Source organism: Pseudophryne corroboree, chromosome 7 (genome assembly GCF_028390025.1).
Source record: "Pseudophryne corroboree isolate aPseCor3 chromosome 7, aPseCor3.hap2, whole genome shotgun sequence".
Classification (NCBI taxonomy): domain Eukaryota; kingdom Metazoa; phylum Chordata; class Amphibia; order Anura; family Myobatrachidae; genus Pseudophryne; species Pseudophryne corroboree.
Window position 1 is genome coordinate 443,930,057 of NC_086450.1, and position 27,157 is coordinate 443,957,213.

At 47.0% G+C, this 27,157-nt stretch overlaps 2 protein-coding genes across 2 annotated transcripts in view; one reads left to right on the forward strand and one right to left on the reverse strand.

Annotated features, from left to right (window-relative positions):
* Positions 1-2,624: 2,624 nt before the first annotated feature.
* MIEF2 (mitochondrial elongation factor 2) lies at positions 2,625-9,313 on the reverse strand. The gene is made up of 4 exons (XM_063934949.1): positions 9,144-9,313; positions 7,395-7,545; positions 6,239-6,425; positions 2,625-6,026 (listed from the first exon to the last, which is right to left on the reverse strand). Exons 1-4 carry the CDS (start codon positions 9,236-9,238, stop codon positions 4,975-4,977), a joined length of 1,485 nt encoding a protein of 494 aa, XP_063791019.1. The 5' UTR covers positions 9,239-9,313; the 3' UTR covers positions 2,625-4,974.
* Positions 9,314-9,613: 300 nt separating this feature from the next.
* Positions 9,614-27,157, forward strand: part of FLII (FLII actin remodeling protein) — a 38,674-nt gene continuing 21,130 nt past the window's right edge. The window contains exons 1-13 of the mRNA XM_063934948.1: positions 9,614-9,893; positions 15,660-15,770; positions 16,292-16,363; positions 21,674-21,754; positions 22,575-22,660; positions 22,793-22,954; positions 23,032-23,135; positions 23,345-23,520; positions 24,237-24,394; positions 24,650-24,734; positions 24,939-25,092; positions 25,650-25,783; positions 26,181-26,393. Of these exons, the coding sequence (XP_063791018.1) occupies positions 9,831-9,893; positions 15,660-15,770; positions 16,292-16,363; positions 21,674-21,754; positions 22,575-22,660; positions 22,793-22,954; positions 23,032-23,135; positions 23,345-23,520; positions 24,237-24,394; positions 24,650-24,734; positions 24,939-25,092; positions 25,650-25,783; positions 26,181-26,393 (1,599 nt within the window). The 5' untranslated portion in view covers positions 9,614-9,830. The remainder of the gene's footprint in view (positions 9,894-15,659; positions 15,771-16,291; positions 16,364-21,673; positions 21,755-22,574; positions 22,661-22,792; positions 22,955-23,031; positions 23,136-23,344; positions 23,521-24,236; positions 24,395-24,649; positions 24,735-24,938; positions 25,093-25,649; positions 25,784-26,180; positions 26,394-27,157) is intronic.

A 27,157-nucleotide genomic window follows, 5' to 3' on the forward strand; every position in this document is an offset into this window, starting at 1 on the left:
CTGGCAGTGTCAGATAAATCCTGATGCAGCTCTTCCTCTAATGCCTGAACCCATTGCTTCAATTCCTTTTGCGGACCAGGAGGCTGCTATAGTGGGTCTATGTACAGCACTTGTAAGGGAGTAAATAGACTTCAGGCATCCCTCCACACGCTTATCCGTCGGTTCCTTCAGTGAGGTGACAGGCAGAGTAGATCACACCTCCTCCCTAAGAAGCAGCCACGCGATTCAGGAGAGAGTCAGCGGTGGTGTGACTGGGAACCGGAGTGCCACCGCCACAAATACCCAGGAATTTGGCCAGCGGGAGTATGCAGCACTGCTGGTGAGGTGATGGAGCCGCAGCACAGTATGTCACACTGACATATAAAGTGCTGCAGCCCTTGAAGTCTTCTAGAAGCTCTTTTCAGGGCAACCACTCCCCCCCCCCCCCCCCCCCGCCCCCGTTAAGTGACCAACATACAAACTGAGCTCCAGTACCCAGAGGTGGGGTTATAGAGGAGGCCCCGCAATGCATCCTGGGAACAGTCAAAGCTTTAGCCTGTTGGTGCCTCTGGATCAAGATCCAACTCTACACCCCGATGTATTCCCTGTGGAACACAGTGTACTCCACTGCAGAAATATAGATCTTAAAATTAGAAAGAGCAAGGAAGCCAGCCCTCTACATTCCCAGAGCTATGATCCAGAACCTGGCAGCAAGATGCTTCCGATTCATCATCAAAGACCAAGCACTGCCCATTGTATGTTATCCTATGGTCGCTCAGTGGTTACCATGGCTACCTCATAATGCCGAGGTCATGGGTTTTATTACAACCAGGGCCCTGTGTGGAGTTTGTGTGTTCTACTCATGTTACATTGGTTCTCCCCTGGGTGATGGTATGTATTTGGGTTTCCTCCCATACCCCAATCAAGTTAATGTGTATATGGTAGAGAATTTAGGCTATAAGCCGCACTGGAGCAGGCACTGGTATAAAGTGCTGCCTAGTATGTCGGTGCTGTATAAATAAGTGCCAATACATAGTCTAAGCACAGCCAAGTCTGACCAACTTACAAGATGTGGACTGTGTGACGTGCGAGCCTCTCGCCAGAATAACAGTGCAAGGGGGCCTCATGCATTGCAGGGATTGGTGAAATCACGAGTGTGCATAATTAAATATTGGCTGCCACATACATTACAGGAGTTGGTGATGAGACGGCAAATCACGTATTCCCTTACAATTCATGATAGAAGTAAATATAATTTAAAAAAGGTTAGACACTGCGGAGGCGGCTGGAGCTAATCAGGGTACAGAATGATACTGTGAAAGACAAGTGTTTTACTTTAAAAAAAAAAAACATTATACCAACACCACTATGTGTGACTGACACAATGCACCTCGTTGCCTGCGCCAAGCAATCACCGATTTGGATTGGGTCTCACAAGACATGGGCCAATAGGTGATTTCCCCTTACCACCAGTAACCGCCTGGTCCTGACTCCACCAGGTCCTACCACCAGCCCTGGAACCACTTGCTGCTATGTATGCATAGACACACTGCTGACACGCCTCCTAATAGGTGTCTGTTAATTCCCACTGGTCCTTCAAATGGACTAGGCCCTGCACAGTAGCTGGCAGAGGGTGGAGCTTGGAGACGCTGAACTCACTCCAGGACAGTTAGAAAACGGAATAGCAATTTGCATGATATGGATGCATTTGTTGTAAAAGGCAAGATGTTTATTGCTCGAAAAAAAAGAAAAAAAAAAAAGGAGAGACTGTCCCATCTTAGGACCATTCACAGCATACAATATGTTAGAGCAGCATTCTCCTCTCAGTCAGAGGATCTCTCTCTACAGCTCAGGGCTCATTATATATATATATATATATATATATATATATATATATATATATATATATATATATATATATATATATAGTCAGAAGACACAAATACAGCATGGTCAATCAGACCAGCTATCCCTAAATGTAAATACAACTCACATTACACAGGAACTGGTAATTTGCATTCCTTTGATATAGTTATGCTTGTATTTCTTGTTACACACCTAATTCACCAGCCATGTGCCCATACCATAGCAGCTTATGCCAAACATGTTACAACACGCTAATCATGTTTACCCACACTTACAGAATAAGCAAGCCATGTGGCTATTGGCATTCCCCTCTGTGTCTGACTCTGTATTAGCCCCCCACAGTGCACTAAAGATGGTGTCCCACTGCTGTAATCATTTCTGCAAATACAGGACAATAGAACAGCTTACTACCTCCCATGTACAGTGTCCTGCAACATACTGCAATCACAGCACCAGGATTGTACCTTCAGGAAGGAATCCTAAACTCTGGGATATTATCTAGCTCAGTGTTTTCCATCCTCTATCCTCACGGCACACTGTAGTCCAGGTTTTAGTGATATCCCTGTTTGAGCACAGATTGCTAAATCAAAATAACGGAGGCACTAATTAAGTCACCTGTGCTCAAATATGGCTAGCCTTAAATCCTGGACTGCTCTTGTGCCTTGAGGTGGTCTACCTCCAGTGCCCATATTAGCACAGGTAATGTATGTACTCTTGCCTATGGGCTTTGGGAAACATTCCCAGAAATAACTTCTGAAATAATAAAAACTAGACACAAATCGTTAAATGGAATCTTTATTATGACAATTTAGTTTGGTTTTTAAAAAATATAGTTTTTGAGCAGCAAAATCCACAGTCAGAACTCAGCTTACGCCTAAAGGAAAGAGACAGAGGCGTTATACAGACACTCCTATACTTCGTCTTCTGTGTCCCTGTAGATAATGTCCTGGTTTATCCCAGTGACCACACACACACGCTACAATCACAATGTACACATCATACATTTAGTGTTCATTCTAGCACCCTGCACCTTTCAAAACATGTGCAGTTCCTCTTTCTTGCCTGGGGTGTTGCTCTCTCCTCTGGTGCTTCTCAGCACACTCTGGTCTGTATTTCAGTGCTGAGATATAGACCAGAGTGTTCTGAGAAGCCCCAGAGCAGAGAGCGACACCCCAGGCAGCAAAGGAGAACTGCATGGTTTTTGAAAGGTGCAGGGTGCTAGAATGAACACTATACATTCAAGTCTATATATTAGTTTATAAGTTTGGCACACTGTTTGCAGATTGCGTGAGGAATAGGATTCGGTAGCTGTACTTTCCACATCTAAAAAAAAACAAAACAAAAAAAACACAACAAACCCCCAAAACCAAACAGGACACTAAAATAATTTTTACTTCGACTCCTCTTATTCACGAGAGACCTACCACTCCTGCCCTTACATAGCAGCCCGTGAGGTGCAGGAACTGTCAAATCTGGCAATTTCACCCATAAAATTCATGTAGCAATAATTTAAAAAGGCAAAACAAATGGATTGCCACTCTATATGAACAGGCTACAAGGCCAGTAACAGCAGTCCTTGCAACTCACAGGCTGTTACGTAAGTGCCAGTGTGTATTAAAAGAAGAAGTGGCTTACTAGAGGGCGCTTCAGCCCGTGTGGTAGTACAAGTCCCAGCCTAACAGGCTGTGTTTGGCTGGCAGGCCATGCTTTTAGTTGTAGTTCCACAGTTGCTGCTTAACTACAACGGTTTATGCTTTCACTATGCTGATCGACAAAGATGGGTCACCCCCCCCCCCCCACGCCATCTAAAAGTAATAATCAAAACTAGTGCCATCCCATATAAAGTGCTGCCATGTAGAAATCGAATAACCCCAATTACGTGTTGTGTGTAAAGACCTGCGCTTTCTATAGATAGGAGTGAGTCAGCTTCTAGGGCAGAGTTCTCTCCGAGGACAAACAATACCACCTGGCTCAGCAGCTGTCCCTGCTAGATGGCAGAGCATACAGAACATTGTAACGCAAAGACAGCAGGACAGTCACAGGTTTCTGCGATACCCTCAGCAGGTCATGTTTTCATAAATGTATAATCCTGCACAGACTAACGTATCACACTAAATTAGCAAATTATCCAAACATAAGAAAATACTTAGATCAGGATCATTTGCCAACATGTTCAGATTATATGGCTCGTCTCATTTGATCAAGGACAAAATCTAAAGATGAACATGGCCTCGTTCTGTCCACAACCCAGTACTAGGAGTGGCCAAACAGGGACACCAAGAAATCATGGGCTGAACATAACCTTTCAGGTATTTAAGCAAGGACATTTCATTATTTATTTTTTTACCCAACACCAATGCAATCAAGATAAAACAAAGGCAGAAAACAGCCATTGCTTCTTTGTGCAAAACCATCTCAAAACTTCATAAAAAAAAAAAAGGAAATAATAATTAGTGTATGACAAGTTAAAAGCTCAAACAAACAAACAAACAAACATAAAAGGTGCATAAATAACAATGTACAGCTACCAACAGGTTACCATTTCTCTTCCAGTTCTAGTGAAACAAACAGCAGCAGAATAGGATTATCTGCAAACAATTCATTAAGCGACATCTGCAACCGATTAAACAAACTACAGTCCTGGTGGAATCTTGAACTACAATTCCCAGCATGCACAGCCAGATTGTCTCCAAATAATCCAGGGCATATTGACTAGACTATTCTTTTGGAACAGCAAAGCACTCTTTCAATAGGGTAGTAAGGGCAGTGCCCTTAACAAAAATGGGGACTCCACACATTGACACTACTATGCAGAACAGGCCATAGCTTCCTGGTTGACAAATGAACCAACTCTGCTGCCAATACCCTACTAGTGGGGTGTGCGCTGCATTACCCTACCCCGAGTGCTGAATAGGTGAGCGATATGAAAGGGCCGTCACCATGGGGAGAGTGTGACACAGGTATCTGAAAAGAACTTCAGACAAAGCAATAAAAATTAAATCAGAGAGTGCGATTCTGCAACGCACGCCTGGCTGAGAAATCTTTGGATTGGATCCGGCTTGTGCATGATTGGTGCCTATTAGTTCATGTACCTCTGATCACTGCAGCAGATAATAGATCCAAAGAGCATTAGTCATTTTTTAGCAACGAGTTAGGATCGGAAAATATCTGGTACAGGCCAAATCCCAGCTCATCGACGTCCTCCTCACTCAGACAGGAAAATAAGTTGAGTCTGTCGTTAAAATAACACGGGAGGAACCCAGTACCCAAGTATCCAATGAGCGCTTCTATGATTTGCAGGAATCGATCAGCAATAGCAGCCTCTGACCAATCAGACGAGTCTTTACTGACATGTAGGAGGACGTGTCTCAAGTGTGTTGGAGACAGTCGGCCAAGACCGGGGCGCTTACGGCAAATACTATTAATAATTTGGAGGCACTTCAGCCTGACACCAGCATCGGTACTGTCCAGTTCCTGAAGCCGACTGATCTCCTCGCGGTAGAAGCTTTGCCACCAGAGATTTTCGGCAGGAGCCATTGAGTGGGCGAAGGCGTGAAGGACAACATCTTTGGTGGCAGCCGTTGGGAGAATGTTGATAGTCAGTTGGAAATCCTGGTGATCCACCTCTAGCTTAAGGTCATCAGGGGCAACTACTGGTCGTATGGTGCAATCTAGCACTGTTCCTATGGACGGCCAGTTGATGGACCCTACGATTGTCTTGTGCAAAGTCTCTAAAATTGTCCTAGTGGAGAGGTAACCTCCCAGCATGAACCTGTCCCAAGGACTGCTACCCCGGGCCGTGAACTCCAGGTTAACTCTTTTAATCATCCAGAACTGGGGGTCATTAAGGATAGTTTCCTGACCCGGTACAAATGTCCACAGATCAGGTTCCAGGAGCAAGGGAAGCAACAAACAAGCATGGTCCAAAGAGGATACGGGGAAACCATTGCCTAGGGACCTCCCTAACTGCATGGCAGAGAAGGGCATCTCTGGGTGCTTAGCCTTCAGAAAACCCTGCAGCTCAGTCAGTATATCCAGCACCAGTTGTTTCACCACTTGTGTCCTTGCTTCCGGCTCAGTGGCATCATTTGTGTGATAGTCTAGTAGTATCTCCTGTAAGGTGAAGCACCTACTGGTCTTCACGTCTATGGTTGGCTTGTCCTGGTCAGTGGGAACCTCCTCTGTGGATGGTAAGAAGCAAAGTGTGAGAAATAGGATTCACTCCAGGGATAATACATACATTATTTATAATTATTATATAATTACATTATAATCATTTATGCCCCTCCTGGTTAATTTTAATAGAACTTTAGTTAGTTTCCCATTGTCTAAAAATTTTTAAACATGGATTTAGTGCAGTCCCAAGAACAGTAACTTGCGGCACAACGCGCACCTGCTGCTGGTGGGCTGGGCTCAGGGGCTGGTAAGGCGGCACTGAGATCAGCACGTTTGGCTTTCCGCACCAGTTTGGGGGAGGCCTTCATCAGGACTGCCTCCTTCCAGCTTTCTTCTATGGACTTCTGCTCAGCTTTCTCCTCTACGTCTTTCTCATCAGGAGGGGAAGCTGCCCGGTCAATAAGCTGCAGGCAATAGGGAACAGGATGAGACATTTGTCCTATAGAGCAAGCTGTTACACTCAGCATCAATGCCTGCAACGTACACCTCCAGCAGAGGGCACTACAGAGCAGTATTCCGTCAGCAGTCTCCTCTATGGAGTGGCCAGTCATAATGTTCAAGGTTGCCCATGAATAGCCAATGGATATAAATTCACTGGGTTCAGTATGATTTACCGACAGACAACCCCGACATGGTCAAAATACTGACATTTGTTATGCCGACATGGTCAAAATGCCGACAGTTAGAATACAGACATTTGAAATGCTGACATGTCAGAATACCGACATTAGTTTTTCTGGGATTGTGTGTGTGTCAATGTCAACATAGGTTGAGTATACCGCTGCGCTCGCCATGCTTTGGGCACTAGTATATTCCACCTCCAAGTCCACTGGAATGGTAACGTATGAACAAGTCTGCTTTGGGGCAAAAATTCCTTAAAAACGCATGTCAGCATTTTGACAAGTTGACATTCCAAATGTCGGTATTCTGACTATGTCAACATTTTGAACGTCGGCATAATGAATGTCGGCGTCTTGCCCATGTCGGTACTTTGCCTGTAGGTCAATAGCTGTTGGGATTATGACCGTCGGTACTGTGCCCGTCGGCAAATCGCCTGCTACCCAAATTCACCATGTAACTTAGAAAGGTCGACATGTCAATCATAAATGTGCACTGCTTGCTGGGTTCATTCCCTAAGGATATAACTGAACAGTCGCAGCTCACAGTACAATAGGGCTGGCACCCCAGCTACGAGACTTGTAATTACAGGCGAGTCCCAGATAGTATAGATGCAGGAGCCAAGGAAGCGCCTCTACTGAACCAGTAACAGCGCTGCGGAGGGACGCAGCAATCTGTAATCTACCCGAGATGAGATGCACGTTGCCGGTGAGGGATGGAAGCACTGCAAATTACAGCCAGGCGCTGACTCTCACCCGTTTCACAGCCAAGGTAGCAATACCCAGCATGGCAGCTCCTCCCACGCCAAGTACCAGCCGGGCATTGGCCAATAAGAAATCCACCATGCTGCCAATCCCATCATCGCTTTTCTTGCCCTTCTTCTGAAGCGGCATTTCCGCCATCGCACTGCAGAGGGTGATAGAGGAAGTCAGGGTTACTGCAGAGAGTTATACATAACACACAAACACTTCCCTTCTTATCAAGTATTTATACAGCGACAAAACACACATGGAAAAAAAAATATCACGTAGCATCAAGATAAAGAGGTTATTACACAGCAATACTTATTACGCGAGTCATCATGTTACAAGGGATATATTTACACATGGCTAGCTGCTTATGTCCAACTAGAACGGGGCTTTAGCAATTGCTGATTCATAATCTCAGTTTGGGAACCACTGGTCTACATGAATCTTTTTCACTACATAGAAAGCTGCTATATCCGTCTGGCCACAATTACATACAGTGCTGGGTATTACAATGTATGGGGGTGGGGGGAGTAAGTCACTACGGGACTAATCCACGTGTGGACGCAGATCCTGCGCAGCTGTGGTTGCTCAACGAGGTGCAAGTCCTACCTGAGCGCGCATGCGTTACGGTGTGACAGGTGTAACGCGCCAGACAAGCCAGTTATTCCTGACACATAACAAAGATACATGCATTACCCGAGGTCTGGATCACAGTGTAATTATAGTAATAAATAAATATACCAACGGATGGTGTAGTGGTTAGCATTACTGCCTCACAGCACTGAGGTCATGGGTTCAATTCCCACCATGGTCGCAACTGTGTGGAGTTTGTATTTTCTCCTTGTACTTGTGTGGGTTTCCTCCGGGTACTCCGGTTTCCTCCCACAATCCAAAAATACACTGGTAGGTTAACTGGATCCCAACAAAATTAACACTAGCGTGAATGTATGTGTACATGTGGTAAGCTCCACTGGGGCAGGGACTGATGTGAATGGGCAAATATTCTCTGTAAAGTGCTGCGGAATATGTGTGCACTATATAACTGATTATATCTATCTATCTATTTTATAATATAATCACATCATGGCATAGGCAGGAAGACCACAGGCCAGCAGGCCGGATAAGGAGCGTGGGGCATTCCTATAGTTGCATACAGGAGGCTTCTCTGCAGTTATACACAGACATAATAATGACCTCCCTTACAATGTACACTACTATAGGCTGTATAATACCCCCTTCATGTACAGCTCTGTGTAAAAACACACCGCTCTATAATACACCATTCTCTCACACAAGAGAGGTCCCATTACCGCTACCCTGAACCCTAAATACCGTTACATGGTGCGTTGCCGGATTCGGGGGCTCATTCTCATAGTAATAATGAAACAGCAATAAGGCCATAGGCTGTCCCCCCCCCCCCCCCCCCCCAATCACAACATCATCATAATAAAATTGTATATATTATAGATATACACACACATGCATACACATGATGTGTGTGTGTATATATATATTTATATTTATTAGACACACACACACATGATAGAATGCAATAGACAACATAAGAGGGGACTCTCCAGCTACTGTGGGACTACAAATAACAGCATGCCCTGGTAGCCAGTTTAGTGAAAGGTGGCCTTCAGGGCATGATGGGACTTGTAGTTCCCCCAGCTGTATGACACGGGTGTATCTGGCAGCGGCTGACCCCCTACAACTCCCACATCCCCCCCACCGCCTGTGGACCCCGGCTCTCACCGACTGCTGCGCCCGCGGCCTGAGCGGTCCGACCTGCGAGCAATGTCCGGGTGCCCGCACGCAGCAGGACGCGCTGACCAATCACACACCTCCATGCTCCCCCCACCAGCCAATCGCCGCTGTCACAGCGAGGCCCCAGCGAATCAGGGGAGAAGTGGGGAAGCGAAGCCAATCGCAAGAGAGAAGAAGAGGGAAAGGCTAATCACAGGGGGGAGGGGAGAGAGGAACAGCCAATCATAGTGCAGTTATTAAAAATAGATGCTGGAGAAAGAAACATGCGTAAAGCGTCTCAAAATAGAACATCCAAGAACCAATCAGGGTGATCCCTGCATGTGTACGTAATTTCTACGTCATAACTGGGCGGGGCTGCCAAGATTAACCCTTCTGTCACAGGGCGGCTGTGCTGGGGACGGAAGACGTGGTGTCATGGCTACAAGGCACCTGCTCTCCCTGGGTAGCAGGCTCTGCCCCTGGCCTGAGTGACGTCACGCTGTCAGTGAGTGACAGCCGGCCGGCAGCTGGAGGGTGCAGTGGGCGGGGCCCTCATCCGGCTGGGGTAGGGTGTGTCCGGCCAGTGACAGGACGCGGCTGTGCAAGCTTGTATGAGCGGAGGGGGCGGGGCCTAGCCGCTTCCTGCCGCTACTGACTCCAGAGAGACCCTCCCTGAGTCCCTGGCACCGGCGGAATATGGCGGCCACCGGGGTGCTGCCCTTCATCCGGGGGGTGGACTTGAGCGGCAACGACTTCAAGGTGAGGGGCAGCACAGTGTAGGTGGGTGGGGGTTAGAGAACAAGCAGCACGGTTAGCGTAGTGGCTAGCATTGCCCCCTCGCAGCACTGAGGTCTTGGGTTCCATGCCCACCACGGGCTCTGACTGTGTGTAGTTTGTATGTTCTCTCTGTGTTTGCATGGGCTTCCTCTGGGTGCTACAGTATCCTCCCACCCTCCCATATGTATGTGGTAGGGAACATCGATTGCAAGCTCCTGGGGCAGGGGACTAATACTCCTTTCACACCAAAATCCTGGGTCTGACCCGGGATTTGGAATAGTGTTCCGATCTGAGAGAGACCCCTTTCACACACCACAGCTATGATCCGGGTTATATTCCCAGGTCGGCGCCGTTTACACTGCACACGGATACAGCGGAACTGTTCTCCATGTCATCTCCAAGCGCGGGGAATCCGGCTCTCCCTGTGCTGTCAGTGGGACCCATTCACACTGCCCCGTTACCCGTGTCCTACCCTTGTCCAGCCCTGCGAGCTGCCCGGGTTGGATTCCTGGGTCACTGAATCCGGGGGGACTTTTCGGGGACGCTTTCACACCGAGCCGCAACCCAAGCTAACTCGGCAATAACCCAGGTTGACGCAGCAGTGTGAAAGGGGTATGACTCATATGCTCTGTGTACAGCGATACAGTATATGTGTGTGCTATATAAATAGCTGGTAAAAATAATTGTTCCCCCCCCTCTTTGTCTTCTTATATATTATACTCTGCATCTAGCAGGTATCCTACATGTACATCAGGGGTGGGGAACCTTTTTTCTACCGAGGGCCATTTGGCTATTTATAAAATCCTTCGGGGGCCATACAAAAATTCTCAATTTAAAAAATTACCCTGCCCCCCAGTAGGTCTGCCCCTTAGAGGTACTGTGTGTACGTGCCAAAAAAATGGGTGTGGCCAGTTAAAATGGGACGTGATACACATATGCCCCCAATAGTGCGGTGCCAGATCCACAATTGCCCCCACAGTGCCAGGTATACAAATGCCCGTCACAGTGCCAGGTATACAAATGCCCCTCACAGTGCCAGGTATACAGATGTCCCCACAGTGCCAGGTATACAAATGCCCCCCACAGGGCCAGGTATACAGATGCCCCCACAGTGCCAGGTATACAAATGCCCCTCACAGTGCCAGGTATACAAATGCCCCTCACAGTGCCAGGTATTCAAATGCCCCTCACAGTGCCAGGTATTCAAATGCCCCTCACAGTGCCAGGTATACAAATGCCCCTCACAGTGCCAGGTATACAAATGCCCCCCACAGTGCCAGGTATACAGATGCCCCCACAGTGCCAGGTATACAGATGCCCCCCACAGTGCCAGGTATACAAATGCCCCCCACAGTGCCAGGTATACAGATGCCCCCACAGTGCCAGGTATACAAATGCCCCCACAGTGCCAGGTATACAGATGCCCTCCCCTCCGTGCTACTTACCGTGGGACACGGAGGAGAGCGCGGCTGTCGGGTGGGAGCGGCGTTGTGTAGTACTTCAAACCAGCCGCCGGTTCGAGAGCCAATCAGAGCTCTCGGACCGGCAGCCGCGGCTCCTGATTGGCTGCCGGTCCGCAAGCTCTGATTGGCTCACGGACCGGTGGCTGGTTTGAAGTACTACACGCCGCGCTCTCCTCCGTCTCCCTGTTCTGACAGCTGAGACACGCTGCCGCCGGACTGAGCGGCAGCGTGTCTCACTGACACAAGCTGATGGGCCGGACCAAATGGCTTTACGGCCCGCGGGACGGAGGTTCCCCACCCCTGATGTACATCATATACACTGACCTCCTAATCATATATGTGAGTGTGTGTGTGTATATATGTATGTATGTATATGTGTGTGTGTGTATATATATATATATATATATATAATATTATACCCATTCCTCTAATCTGTGTGTCTGCAAGCGGAAACCCCGGCCGCCCATCGCTCTCATGCTTGCACCAGCCCCGTGCTAGTTACAGGAGACCCTTCCCCATACACACGGCTCAGCATCGCACGGAGCTGTGGATACGCGTCAGGGCGATTCCGTGTCATTGTATTGTTACTACCATTTCCCGCTCTCAGGAGCCCTATGAGACCGATCCGGACAAGTTCCAACTTGGAAGGACCTACACGAAACTGCGTACATTCACTTCTGCGCTGTATGCAGACACTCGCCATTGCGTCTGTGCTGAGAGACCCATCCGACTGGCAATCAGCCCCATAATCTGTATTGTGCAGAGGTCCTGTCTTCTTCAGTCTGTCACCTCCATATATTTAGCCCATACTCTCCCCAGGGAGACAGAGGGCAGCAGCTGTGAGTGCGGCTGGGACATGTCATGCTGCAGGAAGGGGGTTACAGCAACCCCGGGGCTGTCACACTGATTCTACATGTGATATACTCATTGCTGTGTGTAATAAGCTGAGGAGCGGGGTGTTACAGTGTGACCAGTGACCGAGACAGAATACTTTCTGAAATTATGCTGCAAATCTGATCCTTAATGTAAGGAAATTCCTTTACACCAGTGCAGCATCCCACATCTAATTCCGTACACAGGGGGTAATTCAGACCTGATTGCAGCAGCAAATTTGTTAGCAGATGGGCAAAACCATGTGCACTGCAGATGGGGCAGATGTAACATGTGCAGAGAGAGTTAGATTTGGGTGGGGTGTGTTCAAACTGAAATCTAAATTGCAGTGTAAAAATAAAGCAGCCAGTATTTACCCTGCACAGAAACAATATAACCCACCCAAATCTAACTCTCTCTGCACATGTTACATTTGCCCCACCTGCAGTGCACATGGTTTTGGCCAACTGCTAACAAATTTGCTGCTGCAATCAGATCTGAATTACCCCCATAGTGTTATACAGTCAGGATTCTAGGCTGCGTTACTTCTTATTTAATAACTTGTATTTTGTCAGCTAGAGGAAAGCCTTACCATCACTATATATTATTTACACACGTTTGTAATGCCCCTTATTACTGTTTGCAGGGTAAAGTGCAGCTGCTGCGGTATAATGTAGCATGTAGACCCACAGCCTGCAAAGTTAGGGCTCCTCTTATAAAGGGTTTGGACAGTATAACAGGCTGACTGCGTATCAAAGCGTAGAGCTGTTTTCCAAGCTAAGTAACTGGCATATGCCATATGGGATGCATTCAGCATTATTATTATTATCCTTTATTTATATGGCGCCACAAGGGTTCCGCAGCGCCCAATTACAGAGTACATAAATAATCAAACAGGAAAACAGCAACTTACAGTTGATAACAATATAGGACAGGTAACAGGGTAACTAAACATAGCTACATCAGAGGATGACACTGGAATAAGTATCAGGTGGCAGAAGACTGCTGGGTTTGGTGCAGTTGAAGATCATTAAAGTAAGAAAGGATAAGCACATGAGGGAAGAGGGCCCTGCTCGTGAGAGCTTACAATCTAAAGAATCCTGGCGGAATGCTGGCGGTCATGTGCCCATCAACGGAATCACAACACCACTCATAAGACTGGCGTCACCGACAACTGATATCAAGAAGGTAAGTATTGGGGTTCATGATTAGAGTTAGTGCTAACCCCAGAGGGTTAGCCCTTGCCAACCCCCCCCCCCCCCCCCCCCCCCCCCCGAGGGTTAGGGTAGGGGTCAGGGGGGGCAGACATACTTACACACTTAGGCATTTCCAGTCTCGGTCATGTGACCTCCAGCAGTTAGTATGGATTCCGGCCATATGTTATGAATAAGTGGTATATTTATTAAGGTTATTCTGTGAGATGTTAGAACAGAAATAACATCAAGCTCTATATTGGTGTTCATCAAAGAAAATTCCCCACCCAACTTCACTCTGTGGTACCGTGCTGCACATATGGTGGTCCTGTCCATGGATCCGGTGCTACTGGAGAGAAATCCATCATCTTATTAGAGCAATCCCTAGCTCCCAGCTATACTCTCTGCCGGCTCATCGTCTCATGCCATACAGAAACTTTACCGGATGCCTGATAGGGCTAAATGTCATATTGCCTCACACTGGAAACTGGCCTCTTCTCCTTCTCTGTCTGCTACACTAAATGCACCTGGACCACGTACTGGATGGAGGGCATCACTTCTGTAATACCCGACACCCCCAGGCCACTGTGTGCAGGTCTGGCTCGTTGGAGGCTGAACTTTAACCTTAGCTACTCTTCTTTCTTCTTCCTTCTTCTTTCTTCTTTCCCCATCGGCTCCCCCATTCCTTCCTCTCCCTTCTTCCCCTCTTACCTTCCTCTCTCTTTCTCTGTTCTTTTTCACTCCGTTTCATTGTCTGTGTTTTGGGTGTAGTATAATTATCACTTACTATTGTTGTTTGTACACATTCTTTTCTTTTTACTGAACTTTGTTCTACACTAATCTGTCTATTTTCATTGGAGACAACTTTCTAAATAAATATATATGTTTTCAGTGGGTCACTGCAAAATGGAAATATCCCCAGGGTGTAACAAGGAGACACTGCAGCAGATACCAGATATAATCAGCAGCTATAGGTTTCGGTGGGGTCTGATAAATAGTCAGATTTACCAAGCTGCAGAATGCGAATAATATTAAGTCTTCAGCGGTTGTGGGAGTCTCCCGGCCAGCGTGACTGAGTCACGCCATTGGAAATGAATAGCCACTTTAAGACTTTTAAACCATGATCTTGAATGATCAGAGATTACTATTGTAATAAGCAAAGTACAGCTGAGTTCATTTTAGAGCAACCTTATGTACTGATCCCACACTTGTCTAGATCACAGGTTCTCAAACTCTGTCCTCAGGACCCCAGACAGTGCATGTTTTGCAGGTTTCCTCACAGAATCGCAAGTGAAATAATTAGCTCCACCTGTGGACCTTTTAAAATGTGTCAGTGAGTAATTAATTCACCTGTGCACCTGCTGGGTTACCTGCAAAACATGCACTGTGTGGGGTCCTGAGGACCGAGTTTGAGAACCTGTGGTCTAGATAGTTCTAATACTAAATGGGGTTATTGGATAAAGAGAAACAATTATATCTTATTAATGAGCAGACATCTGTATCTGGTGGAAAGCCTGATATACAAGACGTCTGGTGCGAGTGAGCTGCCAGCTCTCGTGCAACTCTGCTAGTGTTGAGCCTCTTAGTCGCAACGAAATGCGATTAGGACACACCATGAGACTGTGCCGATTTGTGACACTTGTATGTATGTGTGCGACTGAGTCTGCATATGTAGCAGAACAGAACGTGGCATGGGAAAATGCTGCAGCCGCTGCATCGCAGCACTTCGCATGCAGATTCAGACTCAGTCGCACACAGATATTCAAGTGTCACATATCGCATTAATCAGCTCAGTCTCCTGGTTCATCCTGGCAGCATCACATTGCAACTAAGATGCGTTTTCGGAAAATGACGCTAGCAGTCTTATGGGACCTGGTGGGTACCAAATGGGGCTGCTTGGCGCCACTGCACAAATGATGTATGAGGGCACATCTGTAATGGTGTACTGTTCACAAGAGCTTACAGTTTAAGCAGCATTAAACTGAGGGTGAAGGAAAGTAAGTTTTCCCCCAGCACAAATATTTGTCACTTTGCAGACTGCGTCTTCTTACTAGTGTAGTTCCACAGGTCTCTTCACCTGTGGAACTACAAGTCACATCCTGCTCTGCCGACCGTCTGCTGTCTTTGCTTGTGTTTATATTTTAGCTGTGAACCACAGGGATAGGCTTGCTGCACCCTGCTCTGTGTCTCCTGTACTGTTACGCTTGTGTCTGTTCCCCTAGGGCGGCTACTTTCCCGAGCATGTGCGCTCTATGTCCAGCCTGCGATGGCTGAAGCTGAACAGGACTGGGCTGTGCTACCTGCCGGAGGAGCTGTCCTCGCTGCACAAGCTGGTAAGGTGTATTAGCCACCGCGGGTGCTGCATTCTCAGAGCCACGACTGGGCTCAGTAATCATTGCTGGCTTACAAGACCTGTGCTCCGGACAGCGGCTTGTGTAGTAATGGGGGAGATTACTCAGACAGCAGTTGCTAGAAGCCTTGTAGCCATGATGTACAGCGTGGGCTCAGTTTACCCTTATGGTGCCCCCAGAACAAAAAATAAATATTTTTTTTTATAATAATAAATCTATTTCACTGATTTATTTTTTTTTTAATTAATTTAATATTAACTTTTTACTTAAAGTGCTAAAACTATTTCCCACCCGCTTTTGATGCCCGCTGCCATTGAAGATGGCCAATAAGTACGGCTCTCTGTGCCAGTCTATAGGACGCAGTGCTCTGAGTGCTAACACTTGGGGTGAAATATCTGGTGCCTCTATAGTAACCTCCTTGACCCCACCATAGTGTCCCCTGTGAGGGTGATGTCATCCGTTTCTCAGTGTATTTACTGATGATGTGTATTGCCTTACTACAGGAGCACCTGTCGGTCAGTCACAACAATCTGACAACGTTACATGGCGAGCTGTCATCGCTCCCCTGCCTACGGGTAAGTACCCACCGCCCTATTGGGGCGACCGTCCTGCTGACCGACACAGGGTTACCCCGGTTGTGACTCTGTTCATGTTTGTCTCACTGTTATAATATAATGTTGCAATTCTCAGTTTGTTGACGAAGTACATGTTCCATTAAGCAGGAGTGTCAGGTGCTCAATATAATATCCAGGGCCTGATTCTAAATCGTCGGGCTTTATATCGTGCCCAGTTGAGGGTTTTGTTTTCCACAGTACACGTGCCTGTGTTGCACTGTGCATCCTTCCGGAGTCCGTGCGCGGTGAGTCACAGTTGCGATTGAGACGCACAGTCTCAGCGATGTCTTGGTAATGTACTGGGCGTCCCTGTCAGGTGGCTGGGAGATGGCTAAGTGGATGCACAGAGATGGTTCCATCTTATTGGAGTGCTTTGGGAGAGTCGCTGAAGCGGTTGTGCACTCAGACGCATGATCGTTCACATTGGAGGTCAAGTTTCAATGGGGCGACCAATAGTTGTGTTTAAAGACGCACCAAGGGGTATTTGAGCTTCTATAGGCGCTCATAGGGGTGTCTCCACCCTTGCACATGCAGGCACACGGCTGTACACCAGGGAAGGGCTCAGATGACCAGTACACTGAGGGCGTATGTGTCTGTAGTCATTACCAGGATTGGGGGTAGTACTGTGCGTACCTTGGCTGTTACATCCTTCAGCAGATGACCCCAGTGATACCCACACGGTTTCCTAAGGAATATAAAGTGCATGGGCTCCAGTATAATGAAGGAGTTTAGCTGTCTGTACACATCAGAAAGTTGCTGAGGGTCTGACACAGTCCCATTGCCTCTGTGTTATGTCAGCAGTCTCCAAACATCTGACACTTGGGAAGTTGCTAAACCTGTTCCTTTGTGGTGAAATGAAGCATCTTCGGTTACTCCCCTGTCTATAAAACAGAGGAGAAGCGCTGTGATTAGAGGCTGCCCGCTGCGGAGGGTGAATCACAGCAGTCTCTGACTCTTACCTGTTTACCTGTCATGCTGTCACTGAGAGCTGCAATATAGATCTGCCGTAACTGTCACCTGGGCACAGTGTAAGGGGTCTCACCACTGCTTTCCTGTGCTCTAGGTTACAGACTTGTCCCTTACAGAAGAACATACCTGAGACGTACAGTAACATATCGTGACACATGAATTATTGACTACAGCATAATGTGACCATAGGATAATACTATAACTTTTCAAAAGAGTCATTTCTTAGTTTTTTTGCATTCCCCAAATATTCTGGCACGTCACAAGTCACCTCTTATGTTCATATAACATTTCAAGTGGATTGTTCTGAGATTCCACTGTAATCCAGTCCTGAAAGCAGGGTGCCGCGGCTGCTGTCCACTTACGTTGTCACAGGGGTTGGATATCTGCACACTCAATATGTATAATATTCTAATACTGCGGGTGTAGGGGAATCATCACCCTACAACCCCATAAATAGTCCCCTTTCTTATATCTCAGACAATGCTGATTATGTTCAGGGGGTGCTGTCAATTACAGTATATGTACATCGAAATTGGGAGGAGAAGAGAGAAAGAAACTGTATGGTTGACGCACTAAAGAAAAATTAATTATTCGTAAAATTTAGCCTTTATTAAGTATACATTAAAATATATTACGTTTAATCGACCCAGACTACAGTGAAACATAAGAGTTAAAATCAGACAAACTAACATGTATGTGAATCCTAATAGATTGAAAAATGTGAATAAAGAATTAAAAAGCGTATCCGCGTGTGTTTCTTATATTTAGCACTTATAGGGTTACTATGTCTATCCCAGTGCTGTCAAAGATCGATCTATCAGCCCACATATATCGGACCTTTCTTGGTCCTATTTTAACAGACTGAAAGTATAGAGAATATAAGTTCCCTTAAAGGAAAGGAAAAGGGAAATTATATTCTCTATACTATCAGTCTGTTAAAATAGGACCAAGAAAGGTCCGATATATGTGGGCTGATAGATAATAAAATTCGGATTGCCATATCCTTTAAAGTCCCACACTAGTACTGGAATGGACACGCTCCCTGGATAATCCTTCCCCACATGCATGATTACATTTTCCACTGTGAAGTGTGCATCAATGTGGATAGCGGGTGCAAGATACTTGTGTTATACAGAAGTTCATTTCCCAGGTGATCCTATTTAGGCTTATATATTTTAGGGAATTACAGTGATAATAGTGAACTACCAGTACCAACCATGATAGCTGATATATAACTGATTGTGAATATCGGAAGTGATCGATCTTTGACAGCACTGGGATAGACATAGTAACCCTATAAGTGCTAAATATAAGAAACACTCGCGGATACGCTTTTTAATTCTTTATTCACATTTTTCAATCTATTAGGATTCACATACATGTTAGTTTGTCTGATTTTAACTCTTATGTTTCACTGTAGTCTGGGTCGATTAAACGTAATATATTTTAATGTATACTTAATAAAGGCTAAATTTTATGAATTACAGGTTGAGTATCCCTTATCCAAAATGCTTGGGACCAGAGGTATTTTGGATATGGGATTTTTCCGTATTTTGGAATAATTACATACCATAATGAGATATCATGGTGATGGGACCTAAATCTAAGCACAGAATGCATTTATGTTTCATATACACCTTATACACACAGCCTGAAGGTCATTTTAGCCAATATTTTTTGTAACTTTGTGCATTAAACAAAGTGTGTGTACATTCACACAATTCATTTATGTTTCATATACACCTTATACACACAGCCTGAAGGTCATTTAATACAATATTTTTAATAACTGTGTGTATTAAACAAAGTTTGTATACCTTGAGCCATCAAAAAACAAAGGTTTCACTATCTCACTCTCACGCAAAAAAGTCTGTATTTCGGAATATTCCGTATTTCGGAATATTTGGATATGGGATACTCAACCTGTATTAATTTTTCTTTAGTACGTCAACCATACAGTTTCTTTCTCTCTTCTCCTCCCAAATTCCACTTAAGTTGTCATTAAGTTACTTGCATTAACTGGTGCCTAAGCCTAACCCTTCCCTCCCCGGTACCTAAATATCCCCTTCCCATCCCTGCACCCTAACCCCACCTCCCCGGTACCTAAATATCCCCTTCCCATCCCTGCACCCTAACCCCTCCTCCCCGGTACCTAAATATCCCCTTCCCATCCCTGCACTCTAACCCCACCTCCCCGGTACCTAAATATCCCCTTCCCATCCCTGCACCCTAACCCCACCTCCCCGGTACCTAAATATCCCCTTCCCATCCCTGCACCCTAACCCCACCTCCCCGGTACCTAAATATCCCCTTCCCATCCCTGCACTCTAACCCCACCTCCCCGGTACCTAAATATCCCCTTCCCATCCCTGTACTCTAACCCCACCTCCCCGGTACCTAAATATCCCCTTCCCATCCCTGCACCCTAACCCCACCTCCCCGGTACCTAAATATCCCCTTCCCATCCCTGCACTCTAACCCCACCTCCCCGGTACCTAAATATCCCCTTCCCATCCCTGCACCCTAACCCCACCTCCCCGGTACCTAAATATCCCCTTCCCATCCCTGCACTCTAACCCCACCTCCCCGGTACCTAAATATCCCCTTCCCATCCCTGCACTCTAACCCCACCTCCCCGGTACCTAAATATCCCCTTCCCATCCCTGCACTCTAACCCCACCTCCCCGGTACCTAAATATCCCCTTCCCATCCCTGCACTCTAACCCCACCTCCCCGGTACCTAAATATCCCCTTCCCATCCCTGCACTCTAACCCCACCTCCCCGGTACCTAAATATCCCCTTCCCATCCCTGCACTCTAACCCCACCTCCCCGGTACCTAAATATCCCCTTCCCATCCCTGCACTCTAACCCCACCTCCCCGGTACCTAAATATCCCCTTCCCATCCCTGCACTCTAACCCCACCTCCCCGGTACCTAAATATCCTCTTCCCATCCCTGCACCCTAACCCCACCTCCCAGATACCTAAATATCCTCTTCCCATCCCTGCACCCTAACCCCACCTCCCCGATACCTAAATATCCTATTCCCATCCCTGCACTCTAACCCCACCTCCCCAGTACCTAAATATCCTCTTCCCATCCCTGCACCCTAACCCCACCTCCCCGATACCTAAATATCCTCTTCCCATCCCTGCACCCTAACCCCCCTTCGTTCTAATGCCTAAACCTAACCCTCCCCCCCTCCCCGGTACCTAAATATCCTCTTCCCATCCCTGCAGCCCAACCCCCTTTCTAATGCCTAAACCTGACCTTTCACCCCCCGCGGCAGGTGTGAGCGCGCCCCACTAAAAGAATGTTGGGATCCCAGACGTCTGTATTTTCACTACATCCCTTTGTGCCCAAATCACTGTAACTCCATACACTCCTGTATCATGGGTAACAAAGTAGCATCTTGTGGGGATATTGAGGACAGATGGTGAAATGTATCTTTTTTGCTTTATAAAGTTCTCCTGGAGTGAAATAATTCCTGAGCAATGTATATTTCTGCTGGTTTATGGAAACCCTCATACATCGGGAATCAGGACAATTATTTCTCTCTCGTTAGCCCAAATGTTAACGCTCCTAGAAATGATAGGGCATCATGTGTATGTCCTCTTCCCTGCAATAAGGTCATCTACTCCCATTGCAATACATACTAATTACCGACGGCCGGGATCCCGCCCTCCAGTGAGTCGGCAGCGGGGCGACCGCTAGAAAAACTCACAGAAAAACCTTTCATGGTTGGGAACTCCATTGAGCAAGACCCGCCTCTTAGAAATAGCAGGGGGGATCCTGGGCAAACCATACATGTGTCATCTGTTACCAATTGTACAGCGTGGCTGAGTACACTGTCGGCTGAGTACACTGTCGGCTGAGTACACTGTCGCTGTATATATAACTCTTGATAAAATAATATCCTTAAGGATGTAAATTCCTCCGCCAAAGGCCGTCGGAGCGGGAGAGGCTCAAATCTATTTTTGGGAAGTGTGTTGTGATCCTGGCACCCAATCAAACTTCAGAGGTGGGAGGGGGGGGGAGACTATTTATCTAGGCATGGGTGATTATTCTAAACTGGAAAGTCAGAAACTGTAACTAAGTGATGGTGTCACAGACATGGTTTCTCCTTAGGAATATGCAGCCGGGGGCCTATCCTGGCTTACAGGGTACATAATATTCTGTATACTTATAGACCTGTAAACCTGTGCTGACTGCTGCACTCTGCGTATACACATATATACATGGCTGGTGTAAGGTTCTCCATACTGTAGCTGTAGATCTGATCTGTCGCCTCTGTTCCTAGGCTATCGTAGCTCGTGCCAACAGCCTGAAGAACTCTGGGATCCCTGATGACATCTTCCAGCTGGATGACCTGTCAGTGCTGGTATGTACTGGTGTGGTCCTTGTCCAGTGCTGCTGCCGTGTGCACCAGGGTGTGGTCTGGTTGCTATGGGTACCACCACCATTTCCACACCGTTATCTCTACTTTTCATAAATTCCCCCCCAATATCTGGTTATCCCTTCATCACAGACTCCAAACAATTCCATCACTGACTAAGTTATTCCCCCGGAGCGTTACCGGTTCTGCAGTCACCTCAATGTGCTGCGCGGTCTCCGGGTGGCTTCCCTCCCTCATTCTGCATCTGTTACAGCACCAGTATGGCCTCTAAACCATCTCTGGACCTCCGAGGGGCCCCCGACTGAGATGTGTGAGCCACGGGCCCAACCATCTAGTACGCCACTGTGCACACAGGATCTTTGTTCTGTTACCTGCTATATACTGTTCTGCAACTTCTTTCCCTGTGTACTGTGACAACATCCTTATTATATGTCAGATGTAGCGGGAGATAGAGCTGCCTCAGTAGTAAAGAGTTCCGTATAAAATAATCACAATCCTGCAGTCTTTGGATACAAATCTTTCTGTCCCTCCTTCCTTCCAGTCAGTCCCAGTCTTGGTAACATGTGCAGAGCTGCATGGGTAAAGACATCCACTTTAATTATTTAGTGGGAGATCTATTGAAGCCTTCTAAAGGGGACAAGTGATGGTGTTGCCTAAAGCAACCAATCGGATTCTAGCTATCATTTATCAAGTACATTCTGTAAAATGCTAGCTATAAGCTGATCCTCCATTTGTCCACCCCTAGAAGGTTTGAACATTTCCCCCCTTAGAAGAAGGGAGTGAGTCTATTGTGCTCTCCTTGCAGGACCTCAGTTACAACCAGCTGAGCGAGTGCCCCCGAGAGCTGGAGAATGGGAAGAACATGCTGGTGCTTAACCTCAGCCACAACAGGTGAGAGCTCAGCGATTGGCCGATCAGTGTGGTCATGTGATGTTTCCGCTAAGTGTAATGATACTGTAGGGGGGGGGCAAGCGATGCGCAGAGGGAAGTTCTAATGCGGGTCCATTTGTTTTCATTCCCCAGCATTGATAGCATTCCCAACCAGCTGTTCATTAACCTGACAGACTTGCTGTACCTGGACTTGAGCGACAACAAGCTGGACAGCCTCCCCCCACAGATGCGGAGACTGGTGCACCTGCAGACCCTCATCCTGAACAATAATCCGCTGATGCACGCCCAGCTCAGGTCAGACTCTGGGGGAAGGTAACATAGACCAGTGGCCTAGATGGAGCCATCCGGTGACCTCTTTGTCCCTGTAACAGGCAGCTCCCAGCCATGGTAGCCCTCCAGACCCTGCACCTGAGGAACACGCAGCGGTTGCAGAGCAACATACCCACGTCCCTGGAAGGCCTGTCCAACCTATCAGGTAAGCTCTCAGCAGCGGCACGGGTAGGGAGAGTTGTGCTCCTGAATAATGGTAACAGAGTTTTATGTGGAAGCTGTAACCGCTCGCAGAGAGGCCGCCTCTGGAGCGAATGCCTAAAAACCAGAGTGACAGTTTGACATGTCAGACAGACGTATCTGCCTCACGCACTCATTGCTTGTCGTTATGACTGTGCATCTCCTCTCTGACAGACGTGGACCTGTCCATGAATGACCTGACGCGGCTGCCGGAATGCCTGTACACCCTGGCCAACCTGAAACGCCTAAACCTCAGCAGCAACCAAATCTCTGAGCTGTCTCTGTGCATCGACCAGTGGACTCAGTTGGAGACCCTCAACCTGTCCCGCAACCAGCTGACGTCTCTCCCTGTATGTAAATACCACAACCTCTCCAGATGATGTTTTGTGTGGTGTGTGTTGATGTGTTCCTCTGTGTAAGTGTGTGTATATATGGTGTGTTACACCATATACTGATAATACTGCGACTTACTGGTGCCTCCTATGTCCTGGAAACTACAGTCCAACGTGTTAAAGAAATTGGGGGAATCTGATATTCTAATGGAGGAATCTAGTGCGCTGCTGATTTAATGAACATTTCGAAGCTGCGTACAGAGCCGATCAGTGTACCAGAGACCTAGGTTGCCACTATTGTGCCAAAGGAACTTAGTACAGCCCATGTACAATGGCGCAGATTCAGCATAACGGAACATGGAGGGAGGAATAGCCGCGGGCACGTGTATCGGAATCTTTGTTATACAGATTTGCAATTTGGTCCTTGTACACCAGCAATGTCGTTTTGCAGCTTCCTGGTGTAAGACACAACTTTGGCATGCTGAGAAGGGTTATATGGTAGGGTTTCTGCATATTCCACAGAGAGTGTAAAGGCCGGGTTTAAATAGGCTATCCCAGTGTAAGGCATTACTAATAGATCCATGATGCCATGGACCTAATCTAATAGTGGTTGCTCCTATAAATTCAGTTTGCATTAGATCTATCCGCTGTTAAGGTGTCTGAATAAAGAAAGACCGTATTGGGAAGAGCTGGCTGGTGATTGTGATCTATGCCGTGTGCTCCTTCTCTTCCAGTCTGCCATCTGCAAGCTCTCCAAGCTGAAGAAACTCTATCTAAACTCCAACAAACTGGACTTTGATGGGATCCCGTCGGGAATCGGCAAACTCAGCAGCCTGGAGGAGTTCATGGCTTCTAACAATAATCTGGAACTGATCCCGGAGAGTCTGTGCAGGTAATGGGGCCTGCCGGGAGGGGTGGTATGCAAAGCTTCACAACCGTGGTGGATATGTAGGCGACGGGGGCCATCTAGGGGTGCGGGTGGGTAGGTGACAGGGCCAGTCCTGGGTGCAATGGGTAAATGGCAGCGCCCATCTTGGTGACAGTAGGTAGGTGGTCTAGGCCCATCTGGGTGAAAGTAGAAAGATGCAGGGATAGAGGGATTGTCCTGGGTCATCTCCCCGACTATAATAATGTGTCTCATTTCCAGATCCGTCAAATTGCGGAAACTTGTCCTAAATAAAAATCGTCTGGTGACGCTGCCGGAGGCCGTCCACTTCCTGCCGGATTTGGAGGTGGGTGATCATATTCCTCCCCCCAACTAGAACCCTTTCATCCACGTTCCATTCCTTAATGAATTTTGCTGCAGTGCCACCTTGAGGCTGGTCTCAGTAACTGCAAGTTTTCTAGCTGGAAGACTAATAGAAATGTTTGCACTTTCTCTGATGCAAAAATCTTTGTAGAATTAATGGTCGTATAATAAATCGCTTTCATTCCAGGTTCTGGATGTCCGAGAGAACCCCAATCTGGTGATGCCCCCAAAGCCAGCTGACCGCACATCCGAGTATTACAACATCGATTTCTCCCTGCAAAACCAGTTACGCCTGGCGGGGGCGTCTCCGGCCACCGTCGCTGCTGCAGCTGCCGCAGGGGGTAGGTGTGGCGCACTTTCTGTTTCAGATAAACGTAACATGTATTGTAGGAGACTCTGCAGCAGGCACAAGTGGTAAGGTGTTCCGATACTGGCAGTGCATATGGTCACTTATCATCCACATAGGCCGACACTGTAAGATGTATCCAGAGCACCATCATGTATCATAATAATCCAATCCGATTTAGAACATTTTGTCGTCCAATGCCATTGTCCCGTGGATGATACTATCGGAACAGTTAAGTTGTCTGTAACGATGTCACATCGATGGCAAGAGACTAAGGATATAGATAATATAATTATGGGAGGACATACAAATGTCACTCAGGATCTCTTTGAACCTGACCTTTTATGGGTCTGCCTGTTAAAGGAGTAAAGAAACAAGTATGAGTTGATCCTCCATATACTTTAATGATCCTTACACATTCTCTCATGGGTCACGTTCCGAATATTATGTGACATAAGTGGGCAGGGCCTGTCGGCTACACACAGCGTCTTGGGAGGAGAGGGTTACATCTGAAAATGTACCAGGTCACCTGGATGTCCCATGTTTCACCAGGCAGTACCCCGAGGGACTCCTCCGCCAGGAAGATGCGGCTGCGGCGCCGTAAGGACTCCACCCAGGACGACCAGGCCAAGCAGGTGCTGAAAGGAATGTCTGATGTGGCCGAGGAGAAGAACAAGAAGATACAGGTGAGGCTGGAAATGCAGGAAATCGGGTAAAAGACAACATTTAGGTGGACTGTTCATTAATGCTTCAGTCTGGCGGACACTCCATCCCCAGTGCTCCGACATGGAGAAACAGGGAGAGGAAGAACCAGTGGCTCATGTTTGCAATGTTGGATACACCACATGGTATCTTGCATGACACCTGTACAGATGTACACTCATATAGTCATGTAGATTATGGACTGTATGACCTGGCCTGCCAGTTGGGCTCGAATAATAAACAATCACCAGCATCCAGGATCAGACGTCATTGTAGCTGCTGTCATAGGCAGCCAGTCAGGAACATTGTCGTGTTTATTCTGGACCATCCATGGTCACTGTTTCTCCTCCCCCATCAATGTGTTTCCCCCTCTACCGACAGGAGAACGGAGACATGAAGTACACCGACCTGAAGGCCCGCCGCTGGGACCAGGGACTAGAGAAGCCTCCCTTGGATTATTCGGAGTTCTTTGTGGAGGATGTTGGGCAGATCCCAGGTGTCACCGTCTGGCAGATAGAGAACTTCATCCCCATCTTGGTGGACGAGGCTTTGCATGGGAAGTTTTATGAGGCGGATTGCTACATCGTGCTGAAGGTGAGGGGCTCATTCTCTGTGCCTGTGCCAGGGTAATCGTGGCAGAAGGCAATTTTAGTACCCTCTTACACACCATATATAAGTGCTTATTAACAGTGCTCTGCCAATCCTGTGATTAAAGGAAAGGCTGTCTTTCCGGTATATGCATAATATATATTTAATTTCCATTGTTATAACTGTTACTATTGGTTAGAAGCACACTATTGATGACTGGTGCTTCTTTATTTGGAGAGGATTGTTTACGGTCCCCTGGATACTACTATTAATATTATGGCAGTAACCGTGTACATTTCTGATGGTTCAACATGTACAGTGATTGATCCATTATCGACCACAAGAGGGCGCTGGTGCAGCCTCTTCATAGGACATTCACACCTGTAGCCCTACCCTGTTTTATATGTAGGGTAAGGTGGGAGATGAGTTTACCACAATGTTTTATAAGTCCACATAATAACAAAGGGTGGATTAGGAACAGAAATATCAGTAACTTATTCAAACGTATCTAATATCTTGGCCCTGAGTGATTATATTTATTATAATAATGTAATGATAATTATTGCCTCAATTGCCTAATTAGTTGTCTCTGTTTCTTATGTGTTAAGCTGTCCTGTGAGTCGCAATGCGTGATGATATTTACTTGTGATTTTGCCACATGTGGAATTGGGCCAAATTCTTTTATAGATTTCAAAAAAGGTCCAGTAGTTGCGGTTGTGCGCCCCCTGGAATATGTAGACAAACGCAACCTTATGCTGAACAGTCCTCTC

Bases quoted from the DNA above. Each gene is read 5' to 3' on its own strand.
- MIEF2 (XM_063934949.1), bottom strand. From the start codon at position 9,238: ATGGAGGTGTGTGATTGGTCAGCGCGTCCTGCTGCGTGCGGGCACCCG. The intron at 6,426-7,394 runs GTGAGAGTCAGC...TATTGCCTGCAG, and splicing joins CTACCTTGGCTGTGAAACGG to CTTATTGACCGGGCAGCTTC. The intron at 6,027-6,238 runs GTGCGCGTTGTG...TACCATCCACAG, and splicing joins GCCCAGCCCACCAGCAGCAG to AGGAGGTTCCCACTGACCAG.